General features: G+C 43.3%; 1 protein-coding gene across 1 annotated transcript; it reads left to right on the forward strand.

Moving 5' to 3' along the window:
• Positions 1 to 11140: 11140 nt before the first annotated feature.
• LOC309367192 (uncharacterized protein) lies at positions 11141 to 18771 on the forward strand. The gene is made up of 4 exons (XM_081906575.1): positions 11141 to 11230; positions 14303 to 14368; positions 16583 to 16641; positions 17946 to 18771. The coding sequence occupies exons 2-4, from the start codon at positions 14320 to 14322 to the stop codon at positions 18633 to 18635; spliced, it is 798 nt and encodes a 265-aa protein (XP_081762701.1). The 5' UTR covers positions 11141 to 11230; positions 14303 to 14319; the 3' UTR covers positions 18636 to 18771.
• Positions 18772 to 20466: the final 1695 nt, after the last annotated feature.

Below are 20466 nucleotides of genomic sequence, written 5' to 3' on the forward strand. Positions count from 1 at the left end.
GGAAAATGACCTTTATGTCTGATCTTGAAATTCTAATCGAAATAATTCACCAATGCCAATGACGTCTGCTTGCCCAAAACAATAACCGACAGAGAGAGAGAAAGAACATTTGGCAGCCTCAAAAAGAGCAGAATTGGCTATCAAGGTACTGTCTAGGCACACAGCCCTACCAATACTACTGGCCACACGACTAAGCATCTTGAACCTGCCTCCTCCTCCCTAAAGATTACTTGCTCAGAGACACAACAAGAAGGTTGTTGTGCTGCTGCCCCTGGATGGAACTGGTGTGGTAGCAGCAGCTGATATTTTTTGAAGTGGTGGGGAGGGAAGAGGAAGCGTCCTCAAATTGAATTAGTCTAATGTGCAGGATTAAGCCTAATGGTGAGCAGCTGGTTTATATATTTACCGAAAACCATAAGGGGCTGGCTGGATCAAACCAAAGACCTATCTCTTCCACCGTTCCAACAAGGTCAGCCAAATGTTTCTCGTATGCTCACAAGCCAAACATGAAGACTGCCGCTTGTTTCAATGTCCCTTGTTCCTCCCCGGTATCTTGCGTTCTAAAGTCTAATGCCCCCCAAGTGGGGCTGCCCTTGAGACTGACCCAGAAACTCCAGCGGGTGCAGAATGCCACGGCGAGACTCCTTATGGGGTCTTCGCTGCGAGATCATATTCATCCGGTACTATACTAGCTGCACTGGCTCCCGGTGGAGTAAAGGATCAGATTTAAGGTGCTGGTTTTAACCTTTAAAACCCTATACGGCCTAGGACCCTCATACCTACGGGACCGCCTCTCCTGGTATGTCCCATAGAGAAATTTACGGTCTGCAAATAAAAACATCTGTCAGAGCTGCCCGAGGTCCCAGCTCACAAAGGACCAACGCCAGTGCGTTACTATTTACAAAAGTCTTTATTGAAGTTCAGTTTCGATTTCAAAGCCGCGGCGCGCAGCTCTACGTCTCAAACTCTAGACCGCTGAAGCTCCGTCTGAATCTCCTCCCCCCAGACACCAGTTTAAAACTCTAGCCTTGCTCCACCTCTTCCTTTGCTCTTTCCTCCTCTGCTTCCGCCTGTCCGCTGGGGTCTTGCCCTTTCTAGACTCTTCTGACGCTGAGTCCCCTGAGTCTTCCCGCTGCCTCCGGCGGGCTTTAGGACCTGGTTCCCAATCCGGGTTTTCTGCTGTCCCGCGCGCCTGTACATTCGAACTTGGCGCGCGCGCCCAGCCGGCAACCTTCCTCCTGACTGTTACACTACTCCTGTCACTGCTTCCCCCTTCAGGGAGGCTAGCTGGACCTGACCTCCCCTCCGTTCCCCCACTCTCCGATAGAGGCGTGGTCAGCCCTGACTCATCTTTTCTCCCTGCTGGAGGAGACGCTGGCCCTGATACATGGGACTCTTCCCCCCCCCCCCACACTACGCTCTGGTGGGGAAGCTGGTCCTGATCTCCCGCTGCTGCTTTGGGAGTCCCCGCTGGCCCCTTGCTTCTGGTGCGTCCCCCCTGGGACCCCCCTTGCCCTGGCCATCGGCGCCCCCCTCTGGGAATATTCTGATTCACTGGAGAAGCTCATGGAATCTCTCGGGTCACTGTCATACTCCCCTACGCTGCCCTCAGATTCTTCCCCTTCGCTCTCCATTTCCTCTCTCCCCTGTGCCTCTGCTCCTGAGCCCCTGACAACATCCTGAAGATCCCAGGCCACAGAGAGGTTAGGCTGGCCTCAAATAGAGCCAGGGCTTTCTCGGCCACGGCTCCAATCTGGTGGAACGCTCTGTCACAAGAGACTAGGGCCCTGCGGGACTTGACATCTTTCCGCAGGGCCTGCAAGACAGAGCTGTTCCACCAGGCCTTTGGTCAGGGCGCAGCCTGACCCCCTCCTTTGGCAATCTGCACAGAATTTTGCTTAATGGTTGCCATCAATTTGATTTTAATTTGATTTTAATTAATTTTGTAATGAATGTTTTTAGAATGTTGGATTATTTTGATTGTTGTTAGCCGCCCTGAGCCCAGCTTCGGCTGGGGAGGGTGGGATATAAATAAAATTTATTATTATTATTATTCAGAATATTGGTGTGTTTGCTAAATTCATGCCTCTCACAAAGAATGGCTCACAGGAAGCTTTGGGGTGGCTTATATGATAATGTGAAGGACCATGACTGAATGGTCCAACCTGTAATGATCTCAGGCAGGCAAGCAAGTCCCAATAAGAAGTAATGACCCTCTGGCAGCTTTTATGTACATTTATTTACCAAAAAAAACCACATCCAGAGCACTGCTCCTCACCTGCTCGCATTGATGATAGTTGGTCAGTCTGAATCTCCATCCCTTGTGCAGCAGGAAGACACCAAATTCCCGCCCTTCCCCTCTTGCCTTTCTGTTGTCCTCTGATCTTATCCAGTCTCCTAGAACGGGGACTGAGAGGCTAGCCTTCTCCCTCCCCACTTTCACTTGACGCAGTCTCAGTATTCTGCTTATCTGCTGATTGCCTAGCAACTCTCTGGCTGCCTCCCAACTCTCCCACTTCTTGAGAGCTAACAGCATCCTATATGGGATGGGGGGTCAAACTGCCCCTTCTCAGCTCTGTCAGCCAGCTCTCATCTGCAGAGTCGGTCCCCTTTTCACTTAGCTCAATTTCTGAGTCTGACTGTTCCCCTGCGCTCTGGTGAGCCACGTTCCTGACACCCCATACTTTGATTGGAAATGGTTCAGTCCCCAGCATCTCCAGGAAAGACTTGTTCTGGAGAGCCACTGTCAGTCAAGTGTGTAGACAGCACCAATGAGATAAATGGACCAATGTTCTCGCTTGGTGAAAGGCAGCTTCTTATGGATGTAAAATATGAGCAATAGATAGATGATAGATAATAGAAATAGAAATAGAAACAGATATAGATGACATAGACATAGACATGGATATAGATATGGATATAGATATGGATATAGATATGGATATAGAGATAGATGATAGATAGATGATAGATAGATAGATAGATGATAGATAGATAGATAGACAGATAGATAGATAGATAGATAGATAGATGATAGATAGATAGATAGATGATAGATAGATAGATAGATGATAGATGATAGATGATAGATGATAGATAGGAATAGATAGAGATAGATAGAGATAGATGATAGATAGATAGATGATAGATGATAGATAGATAGATAGATAGATGATAGATAGATAGATGATAGATAGATAGATAGATAGATAGATAGATAGATAGATAGATCTCAAAACATCAGAGGAGCAATGTATGAAATGCAACCATAAAATCCATAATAAGAAAGTCCCATTGGGGAAAGTCCCATTGATCTGTCATAGCTAATAGTCCTACACTCCGCGAATCAAGGTGCATTTAGGTATTCTTTTAACTCATGTAGGAATGCGTATGGGAGGGAGAATGTGGCAGTATAATGCACTTAACCATCAAATATGGAGAATTTATATAAAGCTAGAAGAATATCATCTATATTATTATATGCTACCTGTTAGGGTTTCAGGATCTCCTTTTATGCATACCAACATTAAAACTAAAAACCATTAGGATGAACTAAGAACAGGAGTTTATTTTATTCTACTATATGCACAGGTGATTGATTCCTTTGGATTGACATGAGCAATAAATTTATTTTAGGCAACAACATAATATTAAGTCAGGGTGGAAATCCTGAGTGACTTTTCAGAAACATCAATACAATGGTACCTCGGGTTAAGAACTTAATTCGTTCTGGAGGTCCATTCTTAACCTGAAACTGTTCTTAACCTGAGGTACCACTTTAGCTAATGGGGCCTCCCACCGTCACCACGTGATTTCTGTTCTCATCCTGAAGCAAAGCTCTTAACCCGGGGTACTATTTCTGGGTTAGCAGAGTCTGTAACCCGAAGCGTCTGTAACCCGAGGTACCACTGTATGTCTTTACAATCATAGTTAACGTCGTGCTCTACATCTTAAGATGGCTACAGTAATAAACTGGGGTTCACAAGAACAAAGGAAAACAAATCTCCATTCTTAGGATTTAGAAATCAATGTGATCACAGATTCTAATTTGCTGTTTTTACAGAGTTTGTCACAGAACTCTTGCAAGGTTCCAAAATCTACCTAATGCCTTCTTTTTTCTGATTGCATTGCATGCAATTCTAAAACCTGCTTTCTGGTACTGAAGCTTCTGTCGTGGTGAGATGAAGTTATAGCTCCATCTTGAATGATGCTCCTGACAGATCTCATGCAGAGGCACTGATAACCAGAATAAAGTGTTTCTCAAGGACGTAATCCAGTATGCTTTGCCATATGGAATGAAATCCCATACTGCTATCGTCAATATCCTTTTGGGGGAAACTTAATATGAGGAATAAAGTGATCATAAAAAGGTGTGACTGAGATGAAATGTCAGCACTGTATGAACCTTCAGTGGATAATTTAATGACACATATTGGACTGGTATCAAACAAACCTGGCCAGGATTTTGAAAATCAGATTTTAATACGAAAGGTGACCTTTGGACTGTTGAATAAAATGGATTGGTCTGCTCTCGTCAAGAATGAACAGAACATGGTGGACAAAGTTCAAGCAAACACATTCACCATGTTCACCATGGCAAGTGGGCAACCACTTGTCAAGTATAGTAATTTAAATCACTGAAATTGTAAATGCTTGTATGCATTAATATGTGTTTAAATTTGATTGGTTGGTAACTGATTCTAGAGAGTTCTCTAGTGGTTTTCGTGTGATTGGCCAACATTGGTCACATGGGAAGTATCTAGTGAAGGAGAGATTCCATTTTATGTGAAGCAAGAGGACTGTGTTTTAGAATCCACTGTGAACACTGCCAAGTTGAACAAAGCATTGGAGTGTTTCTTCTCTGCTTGAAAGAAAGAGAGCAAAGCTGCAAGAATGGGTGAAAGTTGAAATCTCTCATAGGAGCTGCTAATGGAGATACGGAAGGCTGAGTGCTGAGCTCTGGAAAGGGAGAAAAATATAGTTGTTTGGAAGTTAGAAGAGATTGTAAGCCCATGCTTGGAGAAGCATATGACTGTAAATAGGTAAAGGGACCCCTGACCATTAGGTCCAGTCGTGACCGACTCTGGGGTTGCAGTACTCATTTCGCTTTACTGGCTGAGGGAGCCGGTGTACAGCTTCCGGGTCATGTGGCCAGCATGACTAAGCCGCTTCTGGTGAACCAGAGCAGCGCATGGAAACACCATTTACCTTCCCACCGGAGCGGTACCTATTTATCTACTTGCACTTGAGGTGCTTTCGAACTGCTAGGTTGGCAGGAGCAAGGACCGAGCAATGGGAGCTCACCCCGTCACGGGGATTCGAACCCCGTGGTGGAGTCTCCTTTTTTGGAGGTCTTTAAGCAGAGGCTTGACAACCATATGTCAGGAGTGCTCTGATAGTGTTTCCTGCTTGGCAGGGGGTTGGACTCGATGGCCCTTGTGGTCTCTTCCAACTCTATGATTCTATGATTCTATGAACCGCCAACCTTCTGATCGGCAAGTCCTAGGCTCTGTGGTTTAACCCACAGCGCCACCCGCGTCCCATGACTGTAAATAAGATGCTTTAATTCATCTACAACCATAGCTTTATGCAAGTAAAGCTTTTGAATGCTAAAGTCTGGGCACTGGTTTAATTTCCTAAGAAGGGTGTCAGTCATATATATATGAACTGATGTTCTTAGCTACTCACTACTCTTACACTCAACACCACTCTCTGGTGAGTGTAATGAGCAGAAATCTTTCTTCCCAACTTTGAAGCCACAGAGATGGATGGGGCTGCATGAGTGGTTGTGTAATGAGTCCCACCAGCAGCGCAGCTCTGACGTCAGGAGGAAGATGGAGGTGTTGCTTAGGAGCTGAGTGGCGAGGACACCGAAAGGACTATAGCCATGCAATGGCAAAAGAACAACTTCTCCCACCTGAACTGGCCTCTCCTGCTTTGGGCAACAGAGACTTAAAAATGAATGCTACCCCTTTGGGGAAGACCAGAGGCAGTGCCGGATTTACGTATAAGCTAAACAAGCTATAGCTTAGGACCCCACTCTCTTGGGGGTCCCCCAAAAATTGCACTATTAATATACTTCTTCTTAATTGTATTTCAGTTCAACAATTATTTTGATAAAATACATATTTGTTATGTGCAAATGGCTTTAGATACCTATTAGGGCCATAAATTACCATATAGAAGGGGTCAGCAAAATTTTTCAGCAGGGGGCCGGTCCACTGTCCCTCAGACCTTGGGGGGGACTATATCTTTATTGGGGGGGGGAAAGGAACAAACAAATTCCTATGTCCCACAAATAACCCAGAGATGCATTTTAAATAAAAGGACGTATTCTACTCATGTAAAAACACGCTGATTGCCGGACCATCCGCAGGCCGGATTGAGAAGGCGATTGGGTCAGATCTGGCCCCCAGGCATATATGCAACACAAAAAACAGTGACAATTTGTTGTTGACAAAGGACAGCTGGACATATAAAGGGCTTTCAGCGTTTCTGTGCGCTGCTCTGGTTCGCCACATGACCCGGAAGCTGTACTCCAGCTCCCTCGGCCAATAAAGTGAGATGAGCGCCGCAACCCGAGTCGTCCGCGACTGGACCTAATGGTCAGGGGTCCCTTTACCCTTACCTTCAGTAGCTTAGGACCTCATCAAACCTAAATCCAGACCTGGCCACAGGTATGTTAGGCACCACTGCCTGAAGGTGTTCCAGGCACCATTAAGAAAGAGTAACATCAAAAAGGCTGTACAGTGGTGCCTCGGGTTAAGTACTTAATTCATTCCGGAGGTCCGTTCTTAACCTGAAACTGTTCTTAACCTGAAGCACCGCTTTAGGTAATGGGGCCTCCTGCTGCCGCCACGCCACCGGAGCACGATTTCTGTTCTCATCCTGAAGCAAAGTTCTTAACCCAAGGTACTATTTCCGGGTTAGCGGAGTCTGCAACCTGAAGTGTATGTAACCTGAAGCGTATGTAACCTGAAGCGTATGTAACCCGAGGTACCACTGTACAGAGAAGGGGTACAATGAGTACCTACTTTCTCACCCAACTCCAGAATGTAGCAGTTCCTCACAAGAAAAGCTTGTGACCTTCAAGGCATTGGAAAATTTCTGACAGGAAAAAGCAAGTAAGCAAGTACACAACCGAGGTGTATAAAATGAAGCCCGGTGTGGAGAAGGTGGTTAGAGAAAAAAAATTCTCCCTCTCTCATAACAAGTAAGTGGAATGACTGCATTGGGGGCCAAGAGAACAACATGCACGACTGCCTCTTCCCACACAGAACTTCAGTGAACTTGTCTTCACAAGCCAGAGAGCAGATGCAAAGTGCATTCTTCATCCTCAGTGAATGAGGCACGAAGGCCTCTGCAAGGCTCATTAGAGGCAAGACATGCAAGGGTGCTGTGGAAATTTGGGAGTGGGAACAGATGCTGGTGGTTTATTCTGGCAGCATGGCTCCCGCAACTCTGCCTAGGCTTTCAAGTCTGAGGTTTAGCAGGCCGCGCTATATCTAGGTTATGATGATAGGGCCTCTTACTGTGAGACATACGGATCTGTCTAGCCTCGTATCGTCAACTCTGATTGACAGCTGCTCTCCCACTCCCAGGCAGAAGTCTTTCTCAAGCTGTAGGTGGTGGTGAATGAGGAAGTGGGGATGTGCATAACCAGGAGGTTTATAAAGCAAAAAAGCAGAACAAGGTGAAATCTTTTGGAGGGGGGATAACAGTAATAAAAATAAAAATAATTTATTATTTATACCCCGCCCATCTGGCTGGGTTTCCTCAGCCACTCTGGGTGGCTTCCAACAGAATATTAAAATACAATAATATGTTAAACATTAAAAGCTTCCCTAAACAGGGCTGCCTTCAGATGTCTTCTAAAAGTCTGGTAGTTGTTTTTCTCTTTGACATCTGGTGGGAGGGCGTCCCATGGGGTGGGTGCCACTACCTAGAAGGCCCTCTGCCTGGTTCCCTGTAACTTGGCTTCTTGCAGCAAGGGAACCGCCAGAAGGCCCTCGGCGCTGGACCTCAGTGTCCGGGCAGAATGATGGGGGTGGAGATGCTCCTTCAGGTATACTGGACCAAGGCTGGTTGGGTAGACTTTAGACCTGGTAGACCCACATTCAAATCCCTGTTCAAGTTCAAAGCATGTATGTTCTGCTTCCACACTAGAGGCTTCTCCAGATGACCTTTTTACTGAGCAGTCATCCAGTTTTGCCTGCCCAAGCTAATATGGAGGTTAGACAATGTCTGTATTGAACATTCATTATCATTTGGTGTCAGGTTCATTGAATTCTGACCCTCCCCCCTCTCACGGCAGACAGCCAAGGAAGTAGACAAGGAATCTCTTGTTGTTGTTGTTTAGTTGTTTAGTCGTGTCTGACTCTTCGTGACCCCACGGACCAGAGCACACCAGGCCCCCCTATCTTCCACTGCCTCCCGCAGGTATATCTGGCAGGGTAAGAAGCCAAGAATACAGTTTAAGTTGTTAACAGATGTGAAAGAAAGAGGAGGCTTCACCCTACCAGACCTGAAATTGTATTATGAAGCATCATGCCTCTGTTGGTTGAAGGAGTGGATGAGATTAGAAAATGGAGAATTGTTAGACTTGGAAGGATTTGATAACAGATTTGGTTGGCACGCATATTTATGGTGTGATAAGAAAAAAATTCACAAAGGCTTTGAAAACCACATCTTCAAATGTAATGAGACCGAAGGTACCTTTTACCACCTTTGGTGGACCTGCCCAAAGATTAAAGCCTTTTGGGAAATGATCTATAATGAAATTAAGAAAGTCCTTAAGTGGACTTTTCCTAAGAAACCTGAGGCTTTTCTCCTGGGCATGGTCGGCCAATTGGTGCCAAAGAAGGATAGGACATTTTTTATGTATGCTACTACAGCAGCAAGAATTCTTCTGGCAAAGTATTGGAAGACGCAAGAACTACCTACTCTGGAAGAATGGCAGATAAAGGTGACAGACTTCATGGGACTGGCAGAGATGACCGGCAGAATCCGTGACCAGGGGAAAGAGAGAGTGGAAGAGGATTGGAAGAAATTTAAAATATAAATATAATATATCTTAAAAACTGTTGTAAAATTGAGGAGTGTTAAGATGTCAAGGGGTAAGAAGTAAAGAATTACAGCTGTAACTAATAAGTTTAAGGAAATTTAATGAAAGGGAACTAGTAGATAAATTGACTAATGGGTTGCTAAAGAACTGTAAAACAAGGATGCAGCGAAAGGGAGGTATGGGGAAGTCAGAGGAAAGAAGATGTAGTAAAAGAAGATTATGATTTAAATGTTTTGTATGTTTTTGTCTTGTGTCTTGTGTTTTGTTTGTTTTTTACTATGTGTTTGAAAATGAATAAAAATTATTTTAAAAAAGAAAAAAGAAAACCACATCTTCAGAAGATCTCTTATAGAAGTTTGGGATAGGTATAAAAGCCTATTAGAACCAAGGATACCACACTGGTTGTCTCTATTAGAGGTGATGAGTGTAAAGAAGATCAATATGAGGGGGAATTGGGTAACATATGGGAACTTGATTGTTAAAGAAGGAGGTAAACGGAAATTGAAACCCTATGAGGAAGTTAAATAATATGTTAATGATTGGTTGCATTATTATCAGGTTAATGAAATGTTTAAAAAAGAATTAAAAGAAAAAAGTTATGTTGAAAAAGAATCGAAATTTCAAATAGAGATATTGAATAATGATTTTAAAATGTTATCGATGATGTATAAATTGCTGCTAGAATGGTATACTAAAGATGAAGAAATTAAATTGGTTATGATTCATTGGGCTAGAGATTTTGGATATAATATACAGTTATGTGAATGGATAAAACTATGGAACGAAAGGTTAAAATTTACGGCCTGTACTGCATTAAAAGAAAATGTTATGAAAATGGTATATAGATGGTATATAACACCAGTGAAGTTAGCAAGAATGTATAAAGTGTGTAAGAAATGTTGGAAATGTAAAGAAAAGGAAGGGACTTTTTATCATATGTGGTGGGAATGTAAGAAGGTGAAAGGCTTCTGGGAAATGATATATAACGAATTGAAAAAAATGTTGAAATATACATTTGTTAAGAAACCAGAGGCATTTTTGTTAGGAATGGTAGGAAATGAAATAAACAGAAAAGATTTCAAGCTTTTTCTATATGCAGTAACAGCGGCAAGAATACTGCTAGCCCAAAAATGGAAACAAGAATTACCATCGATGGAAGAATGGAGAATGATGTTAATGGAATACGCCTACGAGACCACAGATTCACTGAAGACTGGAGTAAATTTGTAGACTATTTGAAAAGTATTTGTGATGAACAATTAACGTTTGTAGGTTTGCAAGAGGCTCTGTGAAAATAATATTAGAAATATTGTAAAAAAAGGAATAAGAGGGAGGAGGTTTTTTAATAAAAGGCAATATTAGATTAAGAAATGCGGAAGAAGGACTAAAATGGAGGATTTGCAGAAGAGCTGAAGGAACTCCAAAAAACGTATTTGTGAAAAATTGTGTTATGTGTTTTTATATTTTTGTATTGTAAAATGAATAAAAATTATTTTTTTAAAAAAAAAAAAAGCTAAAAAGTGGAAAACTCAAGAATTACCAACAGTAGAAGAATGGCAGATGAAGATGATGGATTTTATGGTGCTAGCTGATCTAACCGGAAGAGTCCACGACCAGAAGGAGGAGGAACACCACAAAGAATGGAATAAATTTAATGATTATTTAGCTAAATTTGTTAAGCTAAAATAACTGGAAATAGTGTCCAGATACTTAATGGGCTTATGATTGTATTTATGTTAACTGATAAAATATGTCTAATACAAGAAGGAGAAAATTTAAAGATGTTAATGTTTAATTAAAGGGTATTAAAATTGGGATTTGGAAAACCGTTATAAGGATATGCAATGAAATTCAACTAAGGGGGAACGAAGAAGTCGTTTTACAAAGTAAATAACTGTTATTTTCAATAAGGTTATGCTTTATGTTTGTTATGTTTTGTTTGTTTTATGTTTTTGTTTGTCGTTGATATTGTAAAAACTAATTTTTTTGCAAAAAACAAACAAAACAAAACAAAAGCTGTTGTGTTCTTCAGACAATGGGAGAAACACATCAAGTAGTTACTGGCACAGGCTGGAGATTTGCAGTAGGAGGCAAGAGGGCTAACAGGCCACCCAGAGAAAGAGGAAGGGAGGACCTGATTTCTCAGTTAATAGCAGTCACAAATTGGTAAGGACCTTTTTGGTGCCACTCTAATGCTGAGGAACTATATCGAAATGAATTTCTATTCCCCCAGCTTGATAGTAAGATGATAGGGAGCATATATAATATGACATATATCAGGGGAAGCCAATATGGGGACCTCCAAATGCATATCCTCCAACATTTCTCTGATGAAAATAGGGACATTCTAGTCAATAATGATGATGATGATAATGATAATTCTACCCCACATCTGACTGGGTTGGCACAGCCACTCTGGGTCGCTTCCAACATATATTTGTTGTTGTTTAGTCGTTTAGTCGTATCCGACTCTTCGTGACCCCCTGGACCAGAGCACGCCAGGCACTCCTGTCTTCCACTGCCTCCCGCAGTTTGGTCAAACTCATGCTGGTAGCTTCGAGAACACTGTCCAACCATCTCGCCCTCTGTCGTCCCCTTCTCCTTGTGCCCTCCATCTTTCCCAACATCAGGGTCTTGTCCAGGGAGTCTTCTCTTCTCATGAGGTGGCCAAAGTATTGGAGCCTCAGCTTCAGGGTCTGTCCTTCCAGTGAGCACTCAGGGCTGACCAACATATATAAAAACATAATAAAACATTAAACATTTTTTATAAACCTTTCCTATACAGGGCTGTCTTCAAGTGGTTCAGGGGGTCGCATAACTCCATACCCGCCAACATTTCTCCGATGAAAATAGAGACGTCCTAAGGGAAAGCAGAACCTTCTAGGATCAGATCAGAAACTGGGACAAATCCAGGAGTGTCCCTGGAAAATCGGAATACTTGGAGAGTCTGCAAATGTTGTTTGACTACAACTCCCATCATCCCTTGCCACTCGCCATATTGGCTGAGGCTGTTGGGAGTTGGAGTCCAACAATACCAGGAATATACCACCTTGGCTATCTCGGGCATATATAGATTGGTTTTAGTGTTAAGGTTTGGGAGGAGTAACTGTTCTGCATCTTCAGGCCATAGGATTCCTAATGGACTGAGTGGGAGCAGGTTGTATGCTCCTTGGGGGGGAAATTAAATATAAAGGTTGACCACTGAATCATATTCCAAACAGGAGACAATCATTAGGAATAGACATACATCCAGTATAAATAAAAGATTATTATTTTTTATTAATGACCTATATAAAGATACTGTGCTGTACGTAAGATCCTCCACAAATGGCAAAAAACATATATATGCAAAACACCTCTATATCAAATTAACTAGTTGGATGGACGCTGAGGCTATCTTGGTGAAGGAGCAAGCTGGATTTCGGCAAGGCAGATCTACCATAGATCACTGTTTTGTCTTAGCACATCTTATTGACAAATACGCCAAGAAAACCCATGGGGTCTTATATTCAGCCTTCATTGATTTGAAGGCTGCCTTTGATTCAATTTCACAAGTAAGACTCTGGGCCAAATTGAAAACATCCAGTATAGATAAAAGATTATTGTTTTTCAATTAGGAATAGAACGGAGGCTCTGATTTTTCTTACCTAATAAGAGCGTACATCAAAAATGTAAGGGTTGGTCTAGGAAAAGGTTTTAGGAAAATAGGAACATAGGAATCTGCCTTAAACCAAGTGAGACCAGTGCAGGGTCCTATCTGGAGATACCGGGTTTTGAACTGGGGACCATCTACAAAAGCAGCAGGTGCTCTAACACTGAGCTATTTGGCATGTGAGCAAGACCGCCTAGCATCACATGGTGGTGGATCCAATCCCTGCCAAAAGCGGCAGAGTCTGCATCTGTGATGGCCTGGGATTTGGACTCGGATGCTGAACCTGAGGGATCCCAGCCTGCACAGGAGTCCCCGCCTCTAGGACCAGCTGAGCCGGGGCTGGGGCTTGAGCCTCACCTGTGCTGGATCCTCAGGTGCAGGCATCAGCTGATTCTGTTCTGGCTCCTGAGGTAATGGAGGACCCATTGCCTGCAGGTGCTCCACTCGCAGCCCCGTCAGAGGAAGCTGAGGTTGCCTCTGGGTCCAGTAACCCTCCAACCTCTCCTGAGCTGCAGAGGCTCAGGGCAGAGAGGCGGAGGGAACTAAGTTCCCGCAGGAGGAGTGCTCACCTCCAGGCCAGGAGAGGCGAGTCACCAGAGGATCGGGGCCGGCCTATGGCTCAGGGCAGATAAAAGCCGGCCAGCCCCAGTCCCAAGTTGCAGGAGCAACATTGTTGGTTGCTACTTCCTGCCTGAACCCTGTCCTGCTTTCCTGCCTGAGCTCCTGACCCGCCCTGGCTCCCTGCTTGCAAGTCTGTTCCTGACTTCACCCGAATCCCTGACCTGCACCCAGCTTCAGCTACTACGGACTGCCTCCATGTTGCACCTTTGACCACAGACTGGACTTGGACCTCGCCTCTCGGGTAACTCACAGGACCAACACAGCATCCCTGCCAAATCCTGGTGGATCAGGCTGATGGCCCATCTCTTCCAGCATCTCTCAGTGACCAACCAGATGCCTATGAGATGCCTACAAGCAGAACCTGAATGTATCAGTACTGGCATCTAGAGGCAGAATACTTCTGATTGTGTTTTTTCTTTGTAATGTTTTGAAATTTTGGAACGTTCTATTGGATGCTTTAATATGCCCCGTATTTTTCGCTCTATAAGACACACCAGACCACAAGACACACCTAGTTTTTGGAGGAGGAAAACAAGAAAAAAAATATTCTGAACACCAAGAGGGATCGCTGCACAGTGAAAACAGCAATCCCTCTTGCTGTTCTGGCTTCTGGGATAGCTGCGCAGCCAGCATTTGCTCCATAAGAGGCGCACACATTTCCCCTTCCTTTTTAGGAGGGAAAAAGTGAGTCTTATAGAGCAAAAAATACGGTAGGTTGCCAGCTGCTTAGAGGTGCTTTTGCTTTGCTTTGCCTTCATGTAAAGCAGTCGCAAAATAAATAAATACATTGATCTTTCAGCCAGGGAGAAATTAATTTTGGCTGTAGTATGCCTGGCAGCTAGCGGTGCTTTTCCAGAAAATGACGGTTGATGATTCTGAAGTGATCAGAATGGAACGTTCAACCTTTCGCCCGCATTCTAGGTCTTGTTCATGCTAAATTCTTTCTCCCTCCCCACAACTTACAGGTGCACATTCATTCGCCATGCTCCTGCCACTACTTCTGGCACTGCATTTCATTATGCTCATTCCTGGTGAGTGTCATTTACTTTGCTGCAGCCAAGTCTTGAAAATTAACTCCGCCTGCTAAAATTATTAGATCGCAGTGTCAACGGAAGCTTCCTTCTGGGACTAAGAGCAGATTGAGCACTGGGGAAGGAGGGTACTTCCTTGGGACCACAGTGGGGAGGAGGTCTGCTGTCCCACACATACTTGCATCAGGCAAGGTTTCATTGAGCTCAGTGGGGTTTATATTGTTACGATAATGAAGCAATGCTGCTGCAAAGTCCTAGCTTGAAGTGTAAACATGATGGGAATGTTGGGACTGCTGTGGGAACAGAGGGGCAGTCATTTCACAGTGCGCAACACCGGAATTACCTCAGAGTGTAATATGAGCTGTACAGGATGTACAGGAAGTTTTAGTCATCAACTGCTGGAGTATGGAGAGAGCAGTCATGTTTTTTGTAACGCTGCAAAGACAGAAATAAAAGCATGTAAATACGTTTCTGTCTATCTCTTTCCCCTGCCTGGGGGGGGGGGGAGGCAGGAAAGAGGGGTGTGTTCTTCTCACATTTGAGAAGAATCGCCGATCGAGACCTTGCCTGCGTCTGCTAGGGAATGCAGCCAGGGAGGTCAACAGGGAATCAAGCCGGGTCCCTGGGACTGCTGCTAGCTTCTCATGAGAAGGGCTTGAATTTATATCTACATAAACATGTACAGGATTGGACTGTAAACCATTACAACGGTTCCTCGGGTTACAGACGCTTCAGGTTACAGACTCTGCTAACCCAGAAATAATACTTTGAGTTAAGAACTTTACTTCAGGATGAGAACAAAATTAGCGCGGCAGCGGCACGGCGCCAGCAGCAGTGGGAGGCCCAATTAGCTAAAGTGGTACCTTAGGTTAAGAACAGTTTCAGGTTAAGAATGGACATCCAGAATGAATTAAGTTCTTAACCCAAGGTACCACTGTAAAGGCATAGGAGATGATCCCTTAATTTCCATCCCAGCAGGGTGTTCTTTGAAGATTCTCCTACTGCTGAACCCAACAGCCCCATTCCTATGCGCAGAGAATAGTGTTTGCATAGTGACTGCTCAGGAACAGGGCATGGAGTGGATTGTGACGATAGCTTGCACAGGATAAAATGTGTTCTGGCTGTGAAGCAGTGATTCATCATTGCATTATGCTCAACTGGGATGTTTGCTTTATACGCTCAGTGAATGGGAGAAAGAATTCCATAGTTGGCGCCTCCCATGTAGAAATTGTATGCGCCATGTTTATTTTTAGAGTGTTATTTTTGTATGTTTCGTATCTGGCAAAAGCGGTAAAGCTGTAAATAAAGAACACAGACGCAGCTGTTAAGATCTCTTGGGCATCTCTCCATTTGTGCAAAACAGCTTAGGTGGCTCCATTTCAACACACCTTGAGCTGAAGTTGCACAATCAACGTCTCTTTATGGAAAACTGCAGAGTAATTTCCATGAATCAGAACAGGATTCATACAGAAAACGACAACCGATTCTTTTGAGTATGCTATTGAAAATTACTTTCAGTGCTGTAAGAAAAGGAGACACAACAAGTGCCTGGTCATTAAAAAAGTATTTTCATGATCAAGGTGTCTCCCCTGCCAGGTAAGAATGGCAGATGAAGGTGGTGGACTACATGGAACTGGCGGAAATGACTGGCAGAATCCGAGACCAGGGAGAAGAGTCGGTGGAAGAAGATTGGAAGAAAATTAAAGTTTATTTACAGAAACATTGTAAAACTAAGGAATGTTAGAAGGATGTTGGAATGAAGTTACGTGGTTTTAGCAGAAATGTTATAAAAGATTAAGAAAAAATAGATTGTTAATTGGTGAGAATGTAAAGTTACGTTACATTAAGATAAATTATTAGGATAAAAACAAAGATGGAAAGGATTTGCTGAAATAGCTAATTGAACTAGAACACAAAAAAGGGAGGTGTGAGGAGGTCAAGGAAACAAGTAACTGAAAGATAAGTTATGGAAGGATTGATTTGTTTTTTTTCTTCTTAATTGTTTTTATTTTCCTGTGTTTTTGCTCTATTTTTTTCTTTTTTCTTTAATTTTGTAATCTTTCAAAACCTTAATAAATATTTTTTAAAAATAAAAATAAAAATGTGTTTTCAATTTGTTGTTAGCCGCCCTGAGCCCGGTTTTTGAACTGGGAAGGGCGGGGTATAAATAAAAATGCATTTATTTATTTATTTATTTATTATATTCATTCCCAGAGCCAGGGAGAAGCTGGAAAGATCCTCCTGATAGTCACTCATGGTACCAGTCTCTGCAGGTATGGCTTGTTAGAACATACAGGGCAATAGATGTTTATGTCTTGGTTTTGTATAAGCATTCCAGTGTTCCAAATATATTGATTTGCATAGATTTATGGAATACATGGCTGAAGAGGCAGGTGATCTTCCTCTCTCTATCCACAACAGAAGTGGTGTGATTTGGGCCCCAGATTGAGGGTGCCCAGCAATGCATGCATGCAAGAGAGGGATCTCTCCACCTGAAGAGATCACATGTGGTCAAAGAGGGTTCTGGGTAGCCATGTTGATAAACGGGATGCTATACGAGATTATAGGCCTCTTGCCTGATTTAGTAGGGCTCATACTATGTTCTTATCAGTTAATAAGTCTCTTCCCACCCACCCTGTTTCGCACTCAGGCAATTGGTCAGAGAATGCTTTGTGTTACTTAAAACAAAATGGAGGAACAAATCACAAAATTTATTAATGCGTAGCCTGAAACTTTATAAGGCTGATGTCCAACAACCCACTCCAAATCCTTGTTTCCTGTAAAAGATCTGCTTCTAGTACAACCAAACATTTGGACTGGATCCAAACCAAGGTAATCACACTTAAATAAATGTCATTTCACATTGAAATAAATGTGAAAAGTTAGTCATTACCAGCTGAAGTCCCACTGATTTTTATAGGACCTATGTAAGTGTGGTTAATGTACTCTGGATCCAAACCATTGGTTGTAGAAGTGGGGGATTGAAATGTGAGGATCAAGGAGAACAGTGACACCAGAGGATCATTTAACTGGAAATTGAATCTGGGACCTTCTGCAAGCTGTGCATATGCTCTGTCCCTGAGTTCTTGCTCAATTAATAGGTCAGCTACTAAAAAGAGTAGTTTTCATTTACAAGACAGCATATGTGTGGGTAAAGGGACGTGGGTGGTGCTGTGGTCTAAACCACAGAGCCTAGGGCTTGCCGATCAGAAGGTTGGCTGTTCGAATCCCCATGATGGGGTGAGCTCCTGTTGCTCAGTCCCTGCTCCTGCCAACCTAGCAGTTCGAAAGCACATCAAAGTAGATAAATAGGTACCACTCCGGTGGGAAGGTAAACGGCGTTTCCGTGCACTGCTCTGGTTTCGCCAGAAGTGGCTTAGTCATGCTGGCCACATGACCCAGAAGCTGTACGCTGGCTCCCTCAGTCAGTAAAGCGAGATGAGCGCCACAACCTCACGACTGGACCTAATGGTCAGGGGTCCCTTTACCCTTTATATGTGTGGGTAGGTTTATGCTGCATACACAATATAGTCAACTATATCACTGTCATTTCTTTTAAATCTGTTGTGTTCTTCAGACAATGGGAGAAAGATTTGAGGACTATGTTAAGACCATAGATCTTCCTCTGCAGAAACTTGACAACTGGACGGAAGATCACTTGGGGGCTTTAGACCAGTTGGTGAATGAACATGTCATAAACCTATGGGAATGGCTGGAGCAACATAGCAAGGATTTCACCACATGGCTCAATATGTACTTGTGGACGCTCCAAGTGCTCCATAATAGGTATATGGAAGGTTCTGACTACAAGCTGGGCAAAGAGATCCTACTTCATGACAAATGTTGGGAAGAAAACATCAGCAAAGCACACATGTGGTTGAAACACCCAAATACTACCCTATACAAGTGGCTGGAGGAGGACCTCATGACCTTCAACAAAGCATTGGAGATCCCGGGCAACAGTGTGGGCAATTCACGGCAAGAGTCTACAAAGATTCATATCCAGCACCCAGAAGACCACGTTAAAATCCTAGAACAGTTATTGGCCGACTACACAGCAACTGCCACTAAGTGGCTAGAGGGGTGCAGCACACTGAGAGAAGCATCTTCTCAGAAATCTGCCCCAAAGCTAGGAAGAGCACAAGCGACAGCACTGGGGGTTAAGTGCCTCAATGTCATGAAATGGCTAGAAGAGCATGTTGATGCCTTGGAACAGTGGCTGTTGGATTCCGTGAACTGGCAAAAGAAACGAAAGATCATCATCTAAGCATTGTCAGATGTATTTGAATGAGTTCTGCATGAGATATCTCCCACCAGGACTTACGAAACTTAGACTGTGGATTTCTACAGTCTATGAACTTGCAGGCTGTAATATTCCAACATGAATAAAACCTAAGCAAATATTTCCTGGATTCATGTTTTTATTATTTTGGCATATAATTTGCTCCTTCTTTTCTACCCTTCCAACGAACGCCCTACCAATCTTTCTCTCTAGATTTTATTTTCTGTTTATTGCGTTTCTGAGCACAATTCAAAGTGTTGGTGCTGACCTTTAAAGCCCTAAACAGCCTCGGTCCAGTATATCTGAAGGAGCGTCTTCACCCCCATCGTTCTACCCGGACACTGAGGTCCAGCACCAAGGGCCTTCTGGCGGTTCCCTCATTGCGAGAAGCAAAGCTACAGGGAACCAGGCAGAGGGCCTTCTCGGTAGTGGCGCCCTCCCTGTGGAACGCCCTCCCACCAGATGTCAAAGAGAACAACAATTACCAGACTTTTAGAAGACATCTGAAGGCAGCCCTGTTTGGGGAAGCTTTTAATGTTTGATGTATTACAGTATTTTAATATTTTTTTGGAAGCTGCCCAGAGTGGCTGGGGAAGCCCAGCCAGATGGGTGGGGTATAAATAATAAATTATTATTATTATTATTATTATTATTATTATTATTATTATTATTATTATTGCTTGAGTTTCCCATTTGGGCATCTCGGGGACATGACACATGCAATCCCAGGAAGAGCTATACTTATTTAGTGTAGTCCAAAGGCTTCATCCGCACATTTTTTCACTTGGTTTGCTGTGACCAATAAGCTACTTAGAACAGTGCCCAGAAGCAGCTTCCATATCTCCTCACCATAAACACCATGCTTCAAGTTCTCAGTGGAGTCTGTCCACAGGTCAACTGTGACCCCTCTATAGTTAAGCCACCACAGCCATGTCTCCATAGGACTAGCCTTGTGTGTGACTGATCGCTTCAGCCTCACTCTTCTGATATTCAGACAAACGTAAATGCAGGTGGACACATTTGGCCTGAGCTATTTCAAACATATTGCTGTGGGTCTGAATCACAGACTTGGACGCCAGCATTCCTGAATTTCCAGTGGTTCAGATCGAGATCCCAGGTGTTTCTTGGCCTTTGCCTGCTGTGGCGAACTATTCTTCAAGTTAATTATGAGTTTCATGAGTGCGGCTCGTTGCCTCTCCAAGGCCTGGGATATCTTGGATTAGACTTACCCTTCCCTTAATGTCACAGAGTCCCTCAGACGCATTACTCTGAATTCTAATTCTTGCTGAAGAAACACAAAGCCTACAAAGCATACCGCAAGGCCTTCAAAGCATGTCTGTTTATAGTTGAGCTCCAGCCTACTGGCTCACTTTCCTCTTTTTCTCTTGGGTGGAAAAGGAAGAGCAGGAGGTCAGAAAAGGGTAATCTTTTTTTAATGCAGTGCTTTGGATAAAAACACACACTGACACAGCCAGAGTGAGACAGATATTAATGACATTATAGCTTAGTCCTCTTAAGTTCTTAAATTCTATTTATCTACATTGAGGGCTTTATTAAGACAGGGTCTTTTGCATCCATCCTACAGTGGGTGCAAATATCCACTGTGCATGCATTCATGTGTGCACACAAAGAACCTAAAAGCATCTGCACAAAATTGATGCCATTATTATTATTATTATTATTATTATTATTATTATTATTAAAGGATTTTCTTAGTTAACAAGGGTGCATGCAACATCTCTGTTTTCGATTCATAGAGTCTTTTCTACAGGTCAGTTACATTTGGTGTGAGTCAGTTACATTCGCCAACCAAGTA

Source organism: Podarcis melisellensis, assembly GCF_964234715.1.
Source record: "Podarcis melisellensis genome assembly, chromosome: 3".
Classification (NCBI taxonomy): Eukaryota; Metazoa; Chordata; class Lepidosauria; order Squamata; family Lacertidae; genus Podarcis; species Podarcis melisellensis.